Source organism: Arachis stenosperma, chromosome 5 (assembly GCF_014773155.1).
Source record: "Arachis stenosperma cultivar V10309 chromosome 5, arast.V10309.gnm1.PFL2, whole genome shotgun sequence".
In the NCBI taxonomy this organism is placed as follows: Eukaryota; Viridiplantae; Streptophyta; class Magnoliopsida; order Fabales; family Fabaceae; genus Arachis; species Arachis stenosperma.
In genome coordinates this window covers 120,064,363-120,088,688 of record NC_080381.1, presented here as the reverse complement: position 1 = coordinate 120,088,688, position 24,326 = coordinate 120,064,363, and the positions used below count along the sequence as shown (strand labels likewise).

General features: G+C 28.6%; 1 protein-coding gene across 1 annotated transcript; it reads left to right on the top strand.

Annotated features, from left to right (window-relative positions):
• The first annotated feature begins 11,189 nt into the window (after positions 1-11,189).
• Positions 11,190-17,092, top strand: LOC130982760 (sodium transporter HKT1-like). Its single transcript, XM_057906843.1, has 3 exons — positions 11,190-12,472; positions 15,594-15,809; positions 16,606-17,092. The coding sequence occupies exons 1-3, from the start codon at positions 11,286-11,288 to the stop codon at positions 16,802-16,804; spliced, it is 1,602 nt and encodes a 533-aa protein (XP_057762826.1). The 5' UTR covers positions 11,190-11,285; the 3' UTR covers positions 16,805-17,092.
• The last annotated feature ends 7,234 nt before the right edge of the window (positions 17,093-24,326 follow it).

The window sequence follows — 24,326 nt, the reverse complement described above, 5'->3', positions numbered from 1 at the left end:
CAAAATCTCTTGATTGTCTTATCATATCTTTTGGAAGAAGCATAGGTCAAATCAAATCCCTCTTTTTCAACTAATTCCTTGATATAAGGAAACCATCTTTTCAAACTTTTGGAAACCACCCTGGTCATTAATTACCCACCTTGTGCATTAACTATCTCATATTCTCCTTTCATTCTACATTTATTCCATCCATCTTCTCTCACACAATTCGGTTCAATTCACTCTCTCATTCTCTACCCTTTCAATCTCATTATCATGAACAAAAAAGACACACCCGAAAAGAGCACTCAGAAGTTTAAAGGCATTGCTTTGAATGACACCAAGGAACCAGCAAATTTGGAGTCATGGGATTTCAAGAAAAGGTTTCATAAGCCACATTCTCACTATGATCCATCTAGGTTCGACTCATGTGCTTCCCATGAATTTCACAATGAAGTTCTGAAAGAACGCGATCTCTGTGCTACTTATCTAGTCAGCCTAGACTCACTCTCCAACAAAGGGATCAATATCTCCTCTCTGTTTGATGATCTTCAATGGACCCCTCTGCTTCACATCCGGAAGCCAGTTTACCCATGTTTAGTCCGTGAGTTCTACGCCAACATGAGACTTATTGATGGCACAATCCACTCATATGTGAAGAAGAGTCATATCACTCTTGATACTGGAACCATTGGAATGGCTCTAGGTTACAAAGAAGAAGGACCGAGAGCATTCATGTCTAAGAAATGGGATTTACAGGTTGGAATCACCTACCAGATGGCTTTAAATCACACCTGCGAAGGTCTCTCCAAAATGGATGGTACGGCACCAGCTCTCAAAGAACTTGGTCCAGATAAGACAATTCTTCTTTATAAGATCATATCTCATGTTCTCATACCACAAAGTGGTTCACGCCATCGGATAACAGTGTCTGACTTTCTTGTCCTTTTTGCTCTCGTTACTTCATCTCAAATATCATTTGCATACCTTATGATAAGGCACATGTGGAAATCTGTCAAGAGTTCAAAAAGGCCTAATCTTCCATATGGGATGTTTCTCACCTGCATCTTTGAATATTTTAGAATTGATCTAACAAATGAAGATGTTGAGGATAAGGTTTCAATCATAAAGGGAGAAGGAGATGGTAACAAGAATGCTGATTCTGAATCAGGAGTACAATCTATCTGATGTCTTATGTGAATTCTGGTGTTATTTGGTTCATGTTTGAACTTCGAATCGATTATATCGATACTGTGATATACTCTTACTACTTTATCTTAAATATTTTGTTATTTTAATCATGGTTTGTGCAGGTTGATGACAAAAGGGGGAGGAAATTTAGGTTCCAAAATTGAAATTGGAACGAAACAGGGGCTGGAAAAACAGGGCAACAGGGGTTGAAATTTTTAGTTTGAAAATTCATGATTACCCTTGTTCAAAGAATGGAAATTTAGGTTCCAAAATTGAAATTGGAACGAAACAGGGGCTGGAAAAACAGGGCAACAGGGGTTGAAATTTTCAGTTTGAAAATTCATGATTACCCTTGTTCAAAGAATGCATGCATGTTGTTAATGCATCAGTTTTACTATGATCATTACTGTTTGAACTGCATGTTGTAGTTTATCATGATTAGTTTATTTGGCATTTGGTTTATAATGATTGATTTATTTTGATGCCTGGCTGATTGATTCATCATTGATAAACTTGTTGGTTTAAAAATCTATTTTTGGCAGTTCCTTTAATTGTGTAACATATCAAAACTGCCTTGTTTTGTTCTTCAAATATTTTTCATCATATTGTTTTGCTCTGATGTCCTAAACAAGAAATTTTTGAAAAATATTTGGATAGATTTATGTTGTATAAAATAGTTTGAGCAGTAAATCAGTTTATGATATCAAATGAGTTTTGATTATCAATTAAAACTGCTCATAAATCAAGCAATTTAGCATTATAAAATTTGCTAAATAACATTGTTACTTGAAGCTTGATTTAAATGTTACAGGTCTATGCTTCCCTTGGTAAAATAGCATATATTAAGGGGGAGCCATGTGACATTTTGAAAGGGGGAGAAATTCAAAATCAAAGGGAGTATTCCTTACTCAATCTTTTAATTTCTTTCCATTTCAATTTTAATAATGTTTGTCATCAAGGGGGAGATTGATGAGTTTGGAAAACTCTAAACCAAATTGATGATGATCAAACATTATTAACAGCAAAATTATTAAGCTAATTTTGATTAATGTGCTGATTACAATAATTTTGTTGTGCAGATTTTGTTGGGCCGAAACAAAAAAAAATTAACAAAGCCCAACTGTTGCATTATTAATTCAGCTTTGTGTTTAAAAACTAGTTATAATTGGGCCAGAATAAATGTTAATGTTGCAAGCCCAAACAAATGCTTTCTTGTTTGCTTCCTATGCTTGATCCGCTACACAACTTATCAGGAAAGCAAATGCTTACTAATTGGGCCAGCTTTTAATTTCAACACTACAAGCCCAAGTCTCACAAATGATGAATGTTTCCATTCTTGGTCCGAAACAAAAGGAAAAATGAAAGCCAAGTGCTTCCAACGGAACCAAGGTGTTAACCATGTGATGGATTTCAAATCTATTACATTGTTAATTAATGCATGGGGAACATGAGAGAGAAAAATTCAGCTGATGTGATTGATGGTTATTATGACTTACACACCACTCAATAGGGAAGTAAAAGCAAGCTATGCCTAATTAATTTGATCAACCACTTTGTATTGCTTTTCTTTCAGATTCTTTATTTCTCTCTCATCTCTTTCTTCTTTTCTCTTTGGTCCTTGTCCAGTAAACCATGGACGCCGTGCTCTTCAACGAAGAAAAGGAAAGAGTAGCATGCATCAAGACCATCAAGCTAATGATGGCAAAAAAACATACCAAAAGAAAGATGAGCTGTGGCTAAGATGCTTACCAAATGTGGTTAGTTTTGGTGAAGCTATCTTGAGCCTTTCATGCTCAAAAATGGAAGAAGAAGATTCGGCCAGCTAGAGGAGATTCTTGAAGCATGGCTTGTCTTTGATTCTGCTCAACCACCACAGGGAGTAGCTAGAGTGGCGAAGTGATGGTTGAAGGCAGGGATTGAAGCAGATGAAGTCATCATCATCATGAGGCATCAAGGGCCAGAAATCCATCTTGGAGAGGAAGCCAAGGATGGAGAGCCCGGATTGATGAAGGTTGATGATCAAGAAAGGACTAGAGGTAATTGCATGTTGGTTAATGCATGGTTATCTCTTCTCTCTCTGAGTGGCCGAACCGGTTCTGTGATTGTTGAAGGAGGAAGAAGTTGGTTCAGTTTTGGCTTCAAGTGTGGAGGCTTTCCTCTTCTTTAAAAAGGGGGAACAACCACTGTTTGAAGAAAGGAGAAAATTTGAGAGTGCAAGGCACAGAGTTCTCAGAGCTACCTGAGCTAACAGATTTCTCTTCTCCTTCAATGTATTCTGTTTAGTGTTTTTCTGTTTAATTTTGTCATGTCTTGAGTCTCATGGTAAAAGGCAAACAGTGAGGTTTGTAATGAAAAAGCCATAGAGCGGAAAAAGGCAAAGAGTGCAAAATTAAAAGAAAAGCCATTGATGTCTTAGAGTTCCTTTGTACATCTTTGTTGTGTATCATGATTCTGTGGGAATCCTCTTGTAAGTTGGGTTAACACTTTACAAGTTGTAATCAGATTGATTATAGTGAAATTCCATCATGTTTGTGATGGAGACTGGATGTAGGCTGCACTGCACTTAGCAGCCGAACCAGGATATATCTTGGTGCAATCTTCTTCTCCTTCTACTCCATTTCTGTTTTCTACTACTCAGGAGCAACAGCCAGAATTATCTCGTGTCAAGTGACGAGATAAAACAAAAAGTCTCGTGACAAGGGACGAGACAAAACTGAGTTGCTCGTGTCCAGTGACGAGCAAAAACAGAAAAGTCTCTTCTGAAGATCAGCAAATAGTAGCTTCGAAAAAGGGGGCTAAGATTCAACCCCCTTTCTCTTAGCCACTGAAACCATCAGATAAAAAATATTAATTTCAAATATTTTGCTAATTTATATTATCCTTAATGTATCAGTGTATCAATTTGTACAATTTTTAAATTTATGGACTAAATTAAACACATGATAAAAAGTTGAGAAAAATAAATCTAAGCTCAATTAATCTTCTTTATTGTTCCTAGAAGGCTAGAATCATAACAAGAAAATTTGGAAAATAGCGGCCACGTAGAAGATCAAATTTCGGCAGAAGCAGACAGAGTAGTAAAATATAAATAGGTGTGGTTGGAAGGTGTATTGGTAATTAATTAGGTGGACCATACACGTTCTCAAGAGAGTGGAATTTCATCTTTCATGGGAACATTGTTTACTCATCACAAAATGTGCACACATGCACTAAGTTATACATTTATAAATTATAATGATATGTGCATGTAGCTACTAAAATATTAACATATTTTTTTATTGTATTTTTTAATTCGACAAATCAAAGATTATTCTATCATAATACTAAATTCTATTTAAAAGCTTATCGTTTATCAATAAGTTGTTGTAGGTATGAAATAGATTTAAAAAAAATACTATTTAATTTAAAATACTCAAATACGGTTGGGTTTAGGAGGGCCCAATTGTTATCCTAAGTCCCAATCAATATGGAGAATTGGCGTTGACACCCCCTCCCCCCATTTGCAACAGTTTAACACTAACATTTACCTAACTCCAGATTAAAATAAAATATTAAGTGCTCTATGTCTTCCTACGTATACGTACCTAGTCTCTTGATTCTAGAGACCTATATGGCTAGATAAATAATGAACAGTCAAAATATATAATATAATATAGGTATAAAACTATCCATTACAGTATATCATGACACATTTTCACACACATATGTTTTTTTTTTTATGAGTGAGGTGACACTCCAACTTGCAGCCCTTTTAGGTAACTAGATGTGGTGGGAAAAAAGAAATCAATTTTCTTCCTCACAAATTCATATAAGTGCATTACACATATGTATTCAGAGAATAAAAATGTTATATACAGCTATTAAATTAATTATTATGTATTTATATATATATAATTATATATATTATTTAATTTATTTTTAAAATATATTTTATACAATATTTAATATTTTGTGTATATATATGATATGATTGATTTGAAAAGTATATTAATTAGATAGTTACATATATATATTCTTTTATTTTAAATAAAAGGAGTCCAATTTTAGAAGGAAAAAAATAATAAAAAAAGTATAATTTTTTAGATAAAATATTATTTTAATCTCTCATATTTAAATTAAATTTTAATTTAATATATAATATTTTAAATATTTTATTTCTATTTTAAAAAAAATTAAATAAGTTTCATATTGTTCTACCATTAAGTTTGACACGAATAATTAACAGAATGAGTAATGTGGACGTTACAATATTATTAGTTAAGTTATATATTTTTTTGTGCATTAAATAAATATAACCAAAATTTTTTATAATATATTTTTTTTTAATTTGCTTCTCGTACAAAACTCTAAATCATCATAACCATCAATCATCAACACTCCAAATCAAAAGAAAAGGATTTATATGATGATTGTTGGTGAATTGATTTTATTTACAAACTAAAATAAAATGTTATTGGTTTTTTAATATGCGAATTTTGTATTAAAGTTAATGATAGGATAATATTTAACATGTTTAAAACATTTAAAATTGAAATAGGATATTTGAAATATTTTAAAACTGAAATAAAATATTTAAAATATCATAAATTAAATTAGAACTTGATCTAAATATTGAGTATCAAAATAATACCTTATTTTTTTTATTTAATGCGTACATTGCGGAGGATATGGAGTTGGAATAGTGTTTATAATATGTGAAAATGATAAAATGTTTAGATGCAAGAGATCAGATTATGGCTCTAAATTCTAGTTAACTAATATAAAACATTTAATTAATTTGTATTGGTTGAATAATTTGGTTATTTGTTTGTTTAGGCAAATATTATAAATTTAAATTTTATTTTGTATATGTAACAATCTATTGATTAATGACATATCTTTAAACAGAATTTAGATTCGCAGTAAATTAGTTTTTAATTAGTCTATAAGTTAAAGAAAACTCTAAATTAAAAAAAAAAAACTAAGATAAGGTATTTTGCCTAGGGAAGCTGATTCAACAGCTTAAAGTAAGTTAGTCAATCATTATGTGCCTTACAAAATGGTGCTTCTAGTTATGTTTATGTCCAAAAGCAAATTTAACCTGGTAATTAGAGAAAACAAGTTTTAGGTATAAGAAAATTTAGTTAGGTGTTAACATGGGTAACTATATGTACAGTTTTGTAGAAGTTTAAAAGATTAGTACTAGATATACTTTGATAGTCGTGTTTTAATTTTGGTAGCATTTTTCTGATGTATAGCTCGTTGAGAATGTGAGTCATTATTGTCTGAAATTTTTTTCGTAAAACATGAAGCCGAAGTGAAATGATAACTCTATACATCTCGCAGAATGTTACCAATATTGGAACAAGTAATATATAACATATGTATTATATAAATAAATGTAATTACTCTTATATATATATATATATATATATATATATATATATATATACATGCATGTAATTAATTATGATTTAATATTTAAAATTAATTAAAAATATTATTAGAAAATAAATTTATCTTAATATTAGAAATAAATATTTATTTTCAATTTTTTACCGATATATTGAAACAAATAGAACAAAATTTAAAAAATGTAGGATTAGAATTGATGTGGTGTGCAAATTTTTTATTTAATAATGGCTAGAGGAATTTAAATCAAAATCTATAATAAAAATATAAAAATGTAGAGGATCGAAATCCGATAAATATATAAATTATATTCATAAATAAGAAGCTGAAATAATCGATCATCAGAATAAAAGCTAAATAAAAAATATTAGATACATATTAAAAATCAACTATCAAATTAATTATTATATATAATAAATATATATTATTTAATTTATTTTTAATATATATTTTATACTGTTAATTAATTTAATGACTGATTTTTTATTTCGATATATTAAATTAGGTCATTAACTTTACATTAGATCCTTTGGATAATATAATCTAATCATCATTTGGCCATCGCTTTCGTATTTCGTTATTAGTACTCAACGTAACATCTTACTAACTTTCCCGAGCAGGGTTTTGAAAGAGGATTAACTTTATTTATGAATTTTATTGTGAAATCTCACATTAAGATTTAATTATAAATAACCTATATTGCATACACATGGTATATTTTCATTAATATTTTCTAATTTTATATATTATAGTCCATAAATATTAAATAATTTTATTTTATATATTTATTTAATTAAATTCATCACTTTGTACGGTTCAACGAACTAGTAGTGATATATGTTGATTGAGTAACTGATCCAATAATCCATTATATTAACTAACTGAGTTCATTGTCAGGCCTGGTAATAACTATGTTTTTTTATAGACTAAAACATATACAAATATTTAATTTTACTATTTACATTAATGTATATTATCTATACATTTTGCTATATGACAATCGGTGAGAGGATGAGCGGTTTATATATATAAAAATAAGCAGAGGTTGAAATGGTTATGACTTATGATTGGGCCATAATGCAGCGTAAAGAGGAAAGCGACATGCATTATTATTATCATTGCATATTGCATTTCCCTTTTAGGCCTTTGCTATCATTGTCCTTGTGCTTGCACCACCTTAATGTTCAATGGAGGTTTTTTAGAGGTATTAAAGAATTATTAGATGTATAATGATTTATGTTTTTTTTATTAGTTTAAATTTTTTAGATGAGTGATTTCATGATGAGTTTTATATTTGAAAGGTTTAGAATTCGATTCTTGGTGAATCCCAACAAATAAAAACAAAAGAAAAAAAGTCTTATACAAAGCTCTTATTTAAAGGGATGTGTTAGAAATATAATAATTTATATTATCTTTTTTTATTAGGTTAAATTTTTGGAATGAGTAATTTTATAACAAGATTGTTAACGGTATCATTTTTTTTTTGTTTTAATTTGGTTATAGAATGTTAGAATTTATTAGTTTTGAGAATTGTAGAAGTGTTGATGGTGCTTTTGTTTCATGTATTAATGTTACTCACATTCTACTTGAATTTTCGTGAGTGTCTAGTTATATATTAAAAAAATATTTATATTTTTTTATTAATTAGTTATAAAAATTTTAATATTATATTATGATTTTTTAATTTAAAACTGATAACAAAATATATAAATAGTTATATCTAATATATATATTGAAAATGTAAATGACATTATTAAAATGCTATATATATCCAGCCACTTCCTATCCTTCGATCTTATATATATTATTAAAGTTAAAATTTGAATAAATTGAAAAGATTTGTTGTAATTGAGTATGAATAGTCATCACTGATGATGCAACGCAGATTTTTATTAGACAGAGAATGCAAACGGCGCTGTTTTTATGTGGGGGGACAAATGGAGCCGTTTGCATTCTCTATCTAAGTGGGGACAAATTTGTCCTCCCCGAAACGACGTCGTTTTGCTCCCTGGTTCCAATACGACGTCGTTTTGTCCAGCGTGGATGGGGACCAAAATGTCCTGGAGGTGACATGTCGCAGTTAACCTAACACGTCACCACTTTAACCGGATCAAACGATTTTGGGGACGTATCTGGTGGATATCTGAAAACTTCAGGGTCGAAAACTTAGTTAAATTTTGTGAGGAGCGAAACTATCGGATGGTAAATTTTCTGGGGACTTATTTAGGGTATTATTCTTGATATAAATATGATCGGTTATTACTTATTACTTATTACACCTTCCATATGGCAAAGCTTCTTAAAATATTGATAATTCATTTCGTGGCGGTTTAAAATCGCAACAAATTCCTATAAAAACTGTTGCTAAATTCTATTTCTCTTGTAGTATTAAATCACAAATTTATTGATATTCAAACTTTATAAAATTTGATAAACCTAATTATTAAAATGATATAATATAATTTAACGATTGAATTGATCAATTTATCATATATAAAGTATTAATTATTAAAAATATAAATATATAAAATTTAAAATTACTATTTATACACTAAATATTATACTATCTGTATATAAAAATGCAGTTATTATTAATTAATTACATATTTTAATTATTTAAAAAAAAGAAAAATAAGATCAAATTCACAAGTCATAAAATGTTATATGTGTGATAAATAATGGAAATACATTCAATATCTTCCTACTTCCTAGCATTTCTATTTATATTAAATTTTGATTTTTAGAATTGACAAACATGCACCATTTCTATTTATACACTAAACTATGGGCAAAACACTGTAATAAGCCAAAGAGAATGAAATTTTACACAAATCAGTCAAACAAAAAATTGGTTCATAAATCCACCAATATACATTACTATATAGTTCGAATCAGTATGTTTCGAGCTAGAATTACATGTAATTCGAATCAATGTGATTCGAATTACTCACACACGCAGACATACTATAATTCGAATCAACCTTATTCGAATTACACCCACAGTAATTCGAATCAGGGTGATTCGAATTACACTCACACACGCTGCACATAGTAATTTGAATTGGCCAGATTTGAATTACTCATGATTTAATTCTGCTCATTCTTTTATTAAAAAATTAATAATTGATTAAAAAAATTAATAATTTAAAAATTAAAAAAATATATATTTTATTTTATGCATTAAAAAAAAGCTAACAAAATATTTAATTACGAGACTTCTTTAAAATATTAATGAGCTATCAATTCGAATTTCATACAATACTCTTTTGTCCATTTTTAATAGCTAATGAAAATTTTTTTAATAAATTTATTTAAATTATACCAAAAAAAATATTTTATTCTATACAAAATAATTTTAAAAAATGGCTAAAAAGATATTAGAAGTACTATAAAAATTTGTAATGTCCTAATGACTTAGGATATTAAAGAAATACTCTACATAGTCAATAATAATTTAAAAATTAAAAAATATAATTATAACCAATATTTACCTAAATTACTAAAATATTACAAACTTTTATAGTACTCTTAACATTTTTTAAGCCATTTTTTTAAAATTATTTTGCATAGAATAAAGGGCATTTTAAGCTATTTTAAGCCATTTTTAAATTTATAAAAGCAGTAAAAAAGACTTCATCATCAACAAAATATATCGAATTCATTTTTGAATCTAAATGAACCGAAATTAGTTTAGATTTGAACAAGCAATAGAAAAAGACTCAATTATCAACAAAAATACATCGAATTTTATTCTGGATCCAAATAAATCTCAATTAAACTAAGAAATGAATAAAAATTATTTAAAAAATAAAAAATTTGGTCAATACTTATCAGCAATATCAAATAAAGCTCAATTAACACACAAATAAACCGAAATTAGTTCAGATTTAGACAAGCGGTCAAAAAGATTCAATCATAAAAAAAACACATTAAATTCATTTCTGAATTCAAATGAACCTCAATTAAACTAAGAAATGAACCAAAATTATTTAATGATCGCACCAGAAAAAATCAGAACCAATAAATATGTTAGCAAAATGTTGGTGTTGTTGATGATGACGATAGCGAAAGAAAAAGATAATGAAAAAAGAAAAGAAGAAACGACGATAATAAAACTTGCGTGCGTGAATTTAAAATATTTGGTTAAACTTAGTTAGGGTTATGACTTAAATGTAAAACTTTATTTAAAAAATTATTAAATATATAATTATTTATGTACTTTTACTTAACAGCTTTAATTAAAATTTTAAGACATTTAAAATAAGTAATTTTATAACATAATATCATAATCTCTACCATCAAAATATCTTGAATTTGATTTTTATTACCATAAAAAAATTGATTCTAATATAAGATAAATTAAAAAAAAAACTCTTAACTTATAAGATAAATTTCTCTCCCCATCCCTTGTGTATAAGCATTGTAAGCATGTCAACATTACAGTTTTGCACTAAGATGCACATTTATGATGTTTATTAAGATTTTGTTTTTTTTTTTTATTCCATGAGGAATTAGGAATTTATTATATACTTGCATGTTTACAATATGCTTCTTCTTTTTAAAGGCCTATCACTTGCTACCAACAATGGAATTGGAGAGCCCCACATCATGAACAGGAAAGCACACATACCATTGCTCCTTCCCCAATGCCTTTATAAATTCCTTCAATTCCCACTCCAAGTTGCCATCCAAAAGTTCCCACCTTCAATTTGAAGAAACACAAAATGATGAACTTTTCCTTGTTTGGTAGGAAGCTACAACATCTTTGTAGTAGCCTTTATTTTCACCTCAACTTCAGCTCATTTTTCATTCAACTTTGTTATTTCATGATCCTTTCTCTTTTTGGTTACTTGGGTCTCAAGATATCAAAGACAAGAACTCATATTAAGCCCAATGATTTTGACCTTTTTTATACTTCTGTCTCTTCCTCTACTGTGTCTAGCATGACGGCGGTAGAAATGGAAGTTTTCTCTAACTCACAACTCATTCTCATGACCTTTCTTATGTTTGTTGGTGGTGAGGTTTTCACTTCCTTATTAGAACTTATTTTTACTAGGTTCAATAATAATAAAAATTGTAATAATTCATCCACTTCTATGAAAAATAGTCTTCCAATAAAAGTGGTCAATGATCAAATTGAGCTTGGCTTAGTTTCTATTCCTAATCATCACACATCACAAGACCATAAACAAATCAATGATGTCAATGGTATCAATAATAATAATAACAACAATGTTCCAAGTGGCACAATAGTCTCCTATAATAACAATAAAGATATGCTACTTAGGTCTAACTCCCTTAAGTATTTGAGTCATGTAGTTTTAGGTTACTTTTTGGTGCTTCAATTTGTTGGCACTTTCTTAGTTTCTATGTACATGAGCTTCATACCTAGTGCAAGGCAAGTACTTAGAGAAAAAGGTATCAAAACCCTAACATTTTCTTTATTCACCATAGTTTCAACTTTTGCAAGTTGTGGCTATGTCCCCACAAATGAAAATATGATAGTTTTCAAGAAGAATTCAGGCCTTCTTCTTATTATTCTCCCATATATCCTTCTTGGTAACACCTTATATGCACCATGCTTGAGGTTTGTGATTTGGGTTCTTGAGAAAATCACCAAAAGAGAGGAATTTTCATACTTGCTTAGGAATTCAAAGGAAATAGGTTATGGTCATTTGCTACCTGCCCTTCATTCTTGGCTACTTGTTGCTACCGTTTTGGGGTTCAATATAATTCAATTTGTGATTTTTTGTTCCATGGAGTGGGGAACACAAATCATGGATGGTTTGAATCCTTATCAGAAATTTGTTGCGTCTTTGTTTCAAATCACAAATGCTAGACATTCTGGTGAATCTGTTTTTGACCTCTCTACCATCTCTTCAGCCATATTGGTCCTATTCGTCGTCATGATGTAAGTCTATTTCTTTTCATAAATTATTAAGGCCTTATGAATTTATATATTAACTTTTTCATATAAAAAAATTCAGAGGTGTTGCGAGAAAAAAAATTAAAATAAGATAAATGTAAATTAAATAAGTCTATTTATTTTTAACTCAATGTCTTTGTATTTCTATTTAGAGGTGGCAACACTACCCGAACCCGCAGGTACCCATCCCGCCTCTACCCGTTCGGGGCGGGTTTTAGCGGGCTGGATTTTTGGGCGTGGCGGGGCGAGGTCGGGTTTAGGTTAAACCCGTCCCTACTTGCCCCAGTATATATAATAGATATATAATATATATATATATATATATATATATATATATATATATATATTAATATATAATATATGTAATATATATAAAATAATTAATAAAATGATTAATAATATTGTATCATATTTAAATTTTTACTTTAATTTATGTTATGAATGTAAATAATGGTTATATAATTTTTAAAATTTTATTTTATTTTTTGGATTTAATAATTATTGGGGCGGGTAGGGGCGGAGCGGGTACCCGCAGGGACGGGTTAGGGTTTAACATTTTACTACCCGCAGGTAGAAGCGGAGCGGATTCGATGTGAGTTTTTGTTGAGCGGGGCGGGATTGGGTAGAGCTAAAACCCGCCCCTACCCGCCCCGTTGCCACCCCTATTTCTATTTTAAGATGAACTTACTAAATATAACATTATAAGACTATTGAAGGAGATAATAATATAAAATTATCTTATTTAATTTAATATCTATAATTATATAATATTTATAATTATATATTTATTATATTTAATATTATTTAATTATTTTAACTATAATTAAGATATATAAAATAAAATAATTTTAATGTATTTTAAAGGTTTAATTATTCTGTTGTTCCTTGTAGTTTTGTAAAATTTTTAACTAGATTTCTATATATTTTTTCTTTTAATTGAGTTCTTACATCATTTTTTTTTAATTAGATTCTTATACTTTTTTCCTTTTAATTAAGTTCATACACCAATTTTTTTTAGTTAGATTCTTATAAAATTAAGCCAATTATTGTTAAGAGGGGCCTAATTGAAAAAAAAAATAGTGTAGGGATCCAATTAAAAGAAAAAAAAGTATAAAAACTTAATTGAAAATTTTGCAAAATTATAAAGACCAATAGAATAATTAAACCTATTTTAAACTAATATTTTATTATTTCTCAAATATTTTTTATATGAATATATAATATAATAATTACCATCATAGATGTGATTCATATATATATCAACATACTATTTCATTTATCATTGAATTTTATCTGAACTTTATTTACACTGGAATTCGTATATGATTCAGTAATAAGTAAACACTATATTGATCAAGAATCCAATAATAACTATACTCCATACAATGAGCTTATTAATTTATTATATCTCTAAGAGTCTAGAACACATGCTTTTTTTAGCTTATATATTACCATTGGTGTTTAAACTATATTATTATATATTGATAGATTGAGTACCTAACTAAATTATCTTCTACACGAACCGAATCCAATGGATTGATATTTTCAAAAGCTTAACTTATTAATTAAAAACAATAATTTTGGCCTATATTGTATAAACTCATTTCTTATATAGACAAAAACTAACATATTTATCAAAATTATGCAAAATTTGTATTATATTTTCTGTTTCTCGTGCCTTTTTTTCATATTGCCCCTTTAATAATACTTAGTATTCCACCAAAAAGTAAGTTGAAAAAATGGTAGTATCATGTTTCCGAGGGAAAACATATTTATTGAGTTCCTTTGTTTAATACTGATGATAAATACATAATTTTTAAAATTATTATATTCTAACCAATAATTTAGTCTCATTCTAACGATTCTATTAGAGTTTTTTTATAACAATAATAATAATAATAATAAAAAAAAACAAAACATATTGGTGTTACAAGATAAGTCACACTGAGTCATTGAAATGAAAGCACTACCCTTTCTTCCCTATGCAGAGAGATAACATTAGAATAGTAGTATTCATTATATGTGTTTTCTATTGACATTAATTATATATTGCTTGATTGGACGTGAAATTAATGAGAAAAACTTATACCTTTTTTCCCCCCCTTTAAATTGCAAATAATTACATGATTAGTTACTTGCCACCTAATTTTTCTCTTACCCAATGCTAATATAATGTGTGGAAATTGAGTTAGATTTTCTAGAAACAAAATTAAGTGATCTCAGCATTGCCTCAGATATATGTCCTTAATTATACTAATATTCATGCCCACAGCTCAATAGGTTTAATTATTTCATTTTTCTTTTAGTTTTCTTGGATTTCTTTGCTAGTTTGATACAAAAACTTAAACATTAAATAATCTGTTTATTAAAGATATATACATATAGAGGAGATGATGTTAAATACTTAAATAATTAATATAATGCATATATCATATTATTAGGTTTCTCCTTAGGACAAATGAAGAATATTCAAGGGTTTCTTAGCTTTCTTCATCAACAAGATTATTGACCAGACCAGATATCCCTAGTAAATTATTATTGTCTGCTAATCAACAAGATTCTATAACCTTAGCTTCCTTTTTACTGCACTTAGCAATATTCCACACTTGATTCCATTATAGAGCCTTTTTTTTCCATTCTTTTTTCTTTTTCTTTTTTTGGTGAAAGCATATGAGAGCAAAAATATTATGGATATATTCCTTTTATTTTCTCTATTGATTGTTTTGCATAAATTCTATCCTCCCACTTATGTGGAATTGGAATTGGAATATATTTTTAGATTCGGTGACTACTCAGTATTAGAATATATCTAAAGGAGCTTACTTAAGATATGATTATTGACCATACGCACATAAATTTATTAAAATGGTCAATATTCAGTTTGTGAAATTAAGGCAGTGGGAATTTTATAAATTATCTTGAAAATCTCACTCTTCAGTCTTCATGATTTGTTTTTTTAAAAAATCAAAATTGATAATGCAATGTTAATTGGCTTTTCAAGAATCAAGAAATATATAAAACTATGAACATGTGGAGGGGTTTTTTTCAGGTTAATTAAACTTATAATAATAATAATTTGATATTGATAGATTGTTATGTGTAACAGGTACCTTCCACCATACACAACATTCTTGCCCATAATGGACCACGAAACCGAAAATGATGCCAAGAAAGACAAAAGAAGCCTAGTGGAGTGCCTTGTGTTCTCTCAACTTTCATATTTGGTTATTTTCATTATTTTGATTTGCATCACTGAGAACAAAAGCCTCAGAGAGGATCCTCTCAACTTTAATGTTTTCAATATCACCATAGAAGTCATCAGGCATGCCACTTTAATTTCTTTAATTTCTCTCTTCACTTATATATATATATATTCTTTCTCAACTATTAATATTTTTTTTATTGAATTCCTTTATTTTGTTTATATTATCTAATCAATTTTAAATGGTTATGTTAGGTTATCCTGAACAACCCATTTTTGCACTTTATTTGGATTATAGTATAATATTTGTCATTTTAATCATTTGCACACTATTAAAAAATTTAATATTGATTATAAATTTGTTTACTAAAATATATTTATTTAATAAATCAGTTACTAATTCTTAATTTTTAGATTAATTATTTATTGTACTTAAAATTATATTGAGAGAAGTTGAAAATAACATAATGAACAAAATATAAAATACAAAAAATTGAGTAAATATTACACTAGCCTCTTGTTAAATTTGAGGATAATAATATAAATTTTCTAGTTCAACTGGATAGTTAATTTTTTTTATTCTAAATTTTAAATTCTAAATTCAAAATTTTAGACCTTAAATCATAATTTTAAACACTAAAAATTTATAAAAAAAATTAAAATTAAAATTATTTTTTTTACAATAATACATTAATTAATATTAACTAATTAAAAATGAGTTCCCTATTACTTATTTATTATCTTGTCATGCCTATACAAAAGTATAAAGAAGACCATTGTAACACAGTTTATAAAACACAGGGGAAATTAAATGTTTACGTAACTTAAATAATATCAGAGAAAATTAGTGTTTATATATATTTTTACAAATTAAATACTAATTAACAAGTATTAAAAAATGTTTGGAATGGTGCAGTGCATATGGGAACGTAGGTTTCTCAATGGGATATAGCTGCGCAAGGCAATTGAAAGCGAATGGTAGTTGCAAAGATTTATGGGTTGGATTTTCTGGGAAATGGAGCAACAAAGGCAAGTTCATCCTTATTCTTGTCATGTTCTTCGGAAGGCTCAAGAAATTCAACATGAAAGGTGGCAAAGCTTGGGACCTATCCTAGCTAATAATTCCTATATATATAGCACACCACAATTTAATTATTAATTTGCTCCAACATGTGCCACATACATTATCATAATCATCATAATATACTCGTTTATGGTAGAATCAATAAAGAGCTTCTAGAACTTGTACGAGATTTTGTGATAGTGATCCTAGACCTTGTATAGTTGCACAGCGTCAGATTCCATGTAAAGTAAAAGAAGCATCTCTATTTGCTCAACTTGTATGTTCTAGTTTTAATGTATGTCCTTTTTCTGCTTTTTTTTTTCCACAAAACTTCTCTTGTAAAAAAAAAAAAAAAAATTTTGTGGAATGCATATAGCATGTATGATTTTTCTACTCAGCTATATTTATTTCTATGAAAGACATTTTAAAAGTAAAGAAATTAATACTTTAATTATTAATTAACCTTATTTATTATTATAATTTCCAATTTATAAAAAAATAAATTAACAAACATATTAGTGCCCATTAATAAACTATTAAACCATAAATTGCTCTATTTAATTTACAACTTGATCAAAATTTCCATTACAAAAATCAAGAGGTTATTTCAAATATATATACAACCTTATTCAATTTGCCATTAAAAAGACATTTTTGAAATTATATCGAAGAATTAGTCACTTATATAAGATAACTAAGGTTAGAAATACGTAAATTATTGTTGATTTTATCATTGGACTAAAAACCTCAGTAAAATCTACTAAAAGAGTTTTGTATCTAGTAGTAACATTTGCTAGTGGACTCTTTTTTATTACAACTACCCAATTTGAGCCAATTATGATGCTATTAGAGGGAGGTGTGACTATATCTCATCGTTTGAGTATTGTGCAAGGCACCTAACTCACCCAACATGGCTTGCTTCTAATGTGAAAATTGAAGTGCTTTCTGAGTAAAAGATGCCATATCTGCAAAAACTCAAGATCAGGATTAGTAGTAGAAAATATTGTACGAAAAGCTTTTGGTTTAGAATATCTAGATTTTCATCTGATTATCATAGGATGATCTAGATTTTTTCACTTTTTCACAAGAATATATCTAACAGCAGTGGAGTTTTTTTTTTTTTCACTTTTAAGTTTCTCTCAACAAGAATGTGGTTTTTTTTTTCTCATTAATTTTTTAACATCAACTGCTATTATATTGACTTGTATTTTTTAGCGGCGCATATGATGACTACTGGAAAATAAAAAATATGTTAACTAAAGTAAATATTTAAAACTTGTTAGGGAAAAATAATTATATCACTTTGTTTGCTTAGTTTACTTAGAGTAGTGCTAGCAATTTTTGTTGAAGATTTTAAGGGGATTTGATAGCTCTTAAAAATCAAACGTTATTTAATTATTGTAAAAAAAATAAAAGGGTACAAATGGATTTTTTGGAATGAATAGCACTATAAATTTATACAATAAAAAATTTCAAAGTCATTTTAGATTTTTTTTTTGGGACTTGATTGTGGTTTTTGTTGTGTGTTCAACGTGGGCTGCTTGCAGCGGCTCTTATTTCCCTCCCACATTTGTGTTCGGCATCTTCAATGAAATTTTCATTAGGGTATCCGCGGATCGGATCGGATCGGATATGGCCAAAATTTCGATCCGATCCGCATTAAAATTATCGGATCGGATCGAATCCGATATCCGCAGTTTTTAGGGTTGGATCCGATCCGATCCGATCTGCAAATGTGCGGATCAGATCGGATCGGATATCGGATATATCCGCAAAACACAAAAATATTTTTAAAAGCTTATTTTTATTAAAAAAATATCAATAAAATTCATTTTTTCTATTCTTTTAAATATTTTTACTTTTAAAATAATATTAAACATACTTTTCTTAAATAATAAATTAAAATAATATAACATACATGATCATTATTAGTTGAAATAAAACATAAAAAGAATATTTACTTATTTATTTCTTTATTTTTGCGGATACGCGGATATGAGGATCGGATATGCGATACCAACACAAAATCCGCAATCCGATCCGATTAGTGTGCAGACCCGATCCGATCCGAAAGTCTTGCGGATCGGATCTATATCCGCCATTTTCGGATCGGATTCGGATAAATACCGCGGATATGCGGATCGGATCCGATCCATGGACACCCCTAATTTTCATTCATATATATATATATATATATATATATATATATATATAATTTGAATTTAATCAAATATTTCTTTATTTATATTTATGTTTTAATATTAATAGAGAATTATTTCTTATTTTCTTGTTTTATTTCATTCCAATTAAACAAGTTCTTAAACTAAAAATTATAAAGTGCAAATAGTTAGTTGAATTGTTGTTAAGTTGTTTGTTTGTCACACTTTCTCCTATTTCACAGGCCAAATTTTGCACGAGATTATAAGAACAATACAATGAATATTGAAAACTTTTCCATTATGAGAAATATTGACTTGCTTTATTAATTAGGGGTGAAAATCGATCCAAATTTTAATTTAAACAAGTCTTATTTATGTTGTAAATATATAATTTAAGTTTAAGTGTGTTATCTTTCATTTCTTTTTTCATATTTTGATGAGTCTATTTAAATTCAACAAGTCCATGAACCTAATTAAAAATTCTGCTTTGTGAAATATAACTCAAAACAAATTTAAAAAATATAAATTGATACTAAATACATTCTAGAATTTATAACTTATAATTATATATCAATTGTTAATCTCATATCATAATTATATCTAAAATTCATAAACATAAATAAAAAAAAGTTTACAATCTTGATTATTAGTTTGATTATTGAATTTTTTTTGTTTTATTATGAGTAAATAGTTAAAAATTCAAATTAAAAATAATTTATTTTTAGAGAAATAATATTTTAACGAATTAGTCCAATAAATTTTATAGACTTTTTTTAAAGATTATAGCATACACGACCAAAAATAAAAGACTATATGACATAAATTTTTTAAGAGTATATATTTAAATAGGCTTTTAAGAAATTTTATATTAAACGTTTTGGTTTTTAAAAAAATTTTATTATATAGAGATCCTTAAACTTTACAAAAGTAAAATATATAAGTTTTTTTGTCACATTTTTTATGAGTTATTTGTTCAAATAAAAACGAATCTGACTAAAGTAAAAAATTTTTTGTCCTAATTTTGTAAAGTTTAGAGACATTAGTATAATAATTTTTTTTTAGAGACAAAAATGTACAACGCAAAATTTTTTAAAAACTTATTTAAGTATATATTTACCTTTTAACTAATAAACTTTACGAAAAATTCGAACTTAATTTGTTTAATAAAAAGAACTAAGTCGAACCAGACTCAAATGAGCTGATGAGTCATGAGTCCATGTTGGGTAATCTGACAGGCCCGATTCCACTCCTATTTACAATCATCCTGTATAAATTAAAAAATTAATCATCAATTAATCACGTATATATAAAAATACATAGTAGCCGTACAATTTACAAAAAATTACGAACTAGATATAAATTTAGAATCAAACTTTCCAAAAGTAACAATTTAACTTACAACTACTAATCAGATATATTTTCAGTCAAATATTGCAATCATAATAATCGAATATTTTGGTACGTCTACTAATCAGTTAATTAAACCTTTCATACGTTATATATAAACCTTTCATTATTGGATCACTTGGGTTATTTTGTGTTGGTATAAGATTTTGTCTGATTTTCAATATATATATATATAGGTAAAGAATTTGGTTATATCGGTTAGAAATATTTGATTACGCATATAACAAGGTTTGATTTTCAAAATGTTGTTTATCTTACATGGATTGTTGATTATTATATGATAATATAATTGTTAAAGGGTTTGATCAATTTGGTTACTATAGCTTTGATTGTTTAATTATATGTGTGAAAAATTACCTTATAATTTAACATTTTTGTCTTAATATCAAATTCCACTGTACAATTAAATGTTTTTTTATTTTAATTTACATACCATACATATTTTTATCAAATACGTATATACATATGATTTTTATTATTATCAAATTCATTCCATTAAAATTTTCAATTATTCATTGCATGTTCATCGAATGATAAAGTAAAAATACGAAAAGTTTTATCAAAATGATAGAATTAAGAACTAACTTGTCAACACACATTTTATTAAGACTTCTCAATATTTTGCTGAATCATTGGATGAACGTGTATAAAGTGAGTGCATTTGAACTTAATAAATTGGTTTTTTTTTTTTTCTTTCTTATTTGATCAATGGTTAACATTACGGTGAACATTGTAAAACCCACCAAGCTTTTTATTTTAAGAAAAGTATAAGTAGACAATAAAAATATTAAATAATATGAATAATGTATATATTGGATGTTTAATTCATTAGGTGTGTGTATAGTTATTCTAATATTAAGATTTAGGTGAGTATTTTAAAGTGTAGTGTGTTTTACTTGAATTGGGTCAACACAACTAGAAAATGGATTAATACAGACAGATTTACAGACGGATTCGATCTTTATTACAGACGGATTTTTGGTTACCGACGGATTTTGTCCCTCTGTAAAAGCCCCGTCGGAAATTATTTACCGACGGATTTTTTTTCCGTCGAAAAATTACAGACGGATTTTTACCAGTTACCGACGGATTTTTCCTCTGTAAATTTTCTATCCATTTTCCAAAGGCGACGAACTTTCCGGTGGATTTTCCGTCTGTAATTACAGACGGATTTTCAGACGGATTTTCCGTCTGTAATTACAGACGAATTTTCCGACGGATTTTCTGTCTGTAATTATAGACGGATTTTCAGACAGATTTTCCGTCTGTAATTACAGACAGATTTTTCGTCTGTAATTTGAACTTTGGAAAATCATCCCACGTTCTGATTACAGACAGAAAATCCGTCTATAAATCCGTCAATAAGGTAAAATATAATTTTTTTTATTTTTCTAATTGCAAAACTTGTTTTCATACAAAATAAATATAAAAAAAACTCATCTCAACTCAAATAAATTATATATTATTTTTTTCTTCTTTGAGGTATATGAATAATAGATTATCTATATAATATCTCTTTGCATATAACTCTACTTATTCAATAATATACACTTGTACATCCATATGGAGTGAAAATTACATTCATGTCTCACAAACATTAGTAGAGTAGTATCCTTAGAATTTTCTAAAATTTCTTGAACAATGCAAGCTAAGCTAGAGACCACTCATATGATAAGTGTAGAACTTTATGGCAGCTATGTACACTTTCTTATGGCTGCTATGTAGACTCTATTGATTCTACAATGTACACTCTATTGAAGCTGCAATGGCCGCAACGGCAGCAGCTATGCCTGCCACGGATACTGCAGCATGCAATTGAGCATTATGAGTCATAATTTCCTGCTTTTTCCTCTCTTTTTGATCCTTCAGCCGTTACTTTGTCAAAATTTTTCTCAGCAAAGGCACATGCTAGAATTGCCTGTCACCCAACCAAACTTATTATTAGATACTCCTTTCAATTTTTTTGTAAATATATATGTGCTTTAAGTTTCTATAATAAGTAACTAATAATAATATATGGTATATTGGCAGTACCTGTACAGCAATAGCTAAACCATCAGCTAGAAGGGAGGATGTCAACCAGACCTGAAGACAAGTTTGGAATGCAGCCATTGGAATTGGGCCTAATCTTGCTGCCAATGATGCAGCCAATGTCACACAGAATGTCACTGCTAGTGGGCGCCATTAAGCCACGGAGGAGCTCGATGCTCTGCACACACAGCAAACAAAGCTTGATGCTATACAAAATATGCATTAACCAACACCAAACCTTTAAATGAAATTCAGATTTCCAGCAAAATAATTTTTATGACCAAATATGCAGCTTAGTTATTAAAAAAGGCTCCAGTATGATTCAGCATGTTAAAGATACAAAATCGATCATTAAGTCCAATCATCTCTAGGAGTGAAACATTGCAACCACAGTATTGAAGGATTCTAAACATCAAGCATGAATTTAAGAATTGAAGAATTTCAAACACCATATTACTTGAAACAATGCATATGAACCCCAACTCCGGGCGTATGCAACAAAAATTACAAAATCAGACTCACTAGACGCCTGCGTCAGTTTTTCATTGTTTCCCTTCCCTTAATACCATGTCAACTTTCATTTTCAATAACTTGTGTTTTGTTGTTGTTGTTGGTTTAGGCATATACAAGTCTGTTAACAGAAGACCGTAAAAAAATATACCTGAAATGCCACACCAATGCACTCCCCTTGGTCATTGAATGCTGGGCCACCGTTGTTGCCTAAAATCAAAAGTTGTAAACGATGGCTATTAAATCAATGCACATAGTTCCATATAAGAGGAAGTTGTTTTTCCAACAGTTCTTAGAATAATAAGAGGCTGGAGAATTTTTTTGCTGGAGAGGAGGTGAAACAATCAAACAACTATAAGATCTACTGACCAGGATTTATTGCAGCATCAATTTGAATACCCAACAAATCAGGCGATCCATGAGCATATGATGTGACCTGATTACAGGTTTTTTCAATAACTGAGCACTAAAACCATAGAGTAAAGCACTTTTATTGATTTTACGGCATATAAAAATGGTAATTTTATGTTCAATATATCAAACCTCAATGCGAGATACAACTCCCTTTGTCACTGAAATTGTGTCTCCTCCAAGTGGATATCCCACCACAGTAACAGAATCCTACAAGTTACAAGACAAGTATACAGAAATTTCAGTTGATCAGCATGCAAATAGAAATATATTCTATGACAAATTATATGGTATATATTCTTTTAACATTTTCCATTGAAACACTGAGAATTTTCAAATTAAAAAAAAAGGGAAAAAAAATAAAAAGAAAGCTATTTCAAACCTGAAGATGCGGCAATCGTCCTAATCTGAGAGGTTCCACATCTCTCTAGAATTCATCACTTTCTACTGAAAGCAAAGCTATATCACAATCAACACCTCTGGCTAAAACCTGTACAGTTCATTCACTGAGAGTAAAGTAACTATATGAACATGTCATGAGTTAGAAGCTATATATCCTTCTAAGCAAACATGCAAAACTTGCACTTTACAATGAATTCACTCCAAGTTTAAAAGCAAGGTATAGCTTACAAGTAAACCTCAGATATATCAAATTTTCCTGCAATAATACAATTTTAGCGACTTATTCACTAATACTTCTTAATGTCCTTACTCACTACTATATGAGATATTTAAGCAAACTGCTCTTCACATAATACTCATTTTTTTTAATGAAAAAAGGACAAGACCTTCATAGAGACACACCTTAGCCACGTATTTTGTATCATCCCCTCTTCTCTTAACTTTAACCTGCAATAAACCACAACAATGAAAAAGTTGGCAGCTATTTATAACCTTTCGGCAACTAATTCTAAGATCTATGAACATAATATAATTTATTAATAAAATTTATATTGTAGGATCTACATCCTGGAGAAAATAGGACCCTTAAGAAAATTATCTATGTATCATGTTCCACACAATGTGCATTGGTTATTAGTTTCCTACCTCCAATCA

Coding starts and splice junctions, on each gene's coding strand:
- LOC130982760 (XM_057906843.1), top strand. CDS start 11,286: ATGATGAACTTTTCCTTGTTTGGTAGGAAGCTACAACATCTTTGTAGT. Junction 12,473..15,593: donor GTCCTATTCGTCGTCATGAT/GTAAGTCTATTT, acceptor TATGTGTAACAG/GTACCTTCCACCATACACAA. Junction 15,810..16,605: donor ATCACCATAGAAGTCATCAG/GCATGCCACTTT, acceptor GGAATGGTGCAG/TGCATATGGGAACGTAGGTT.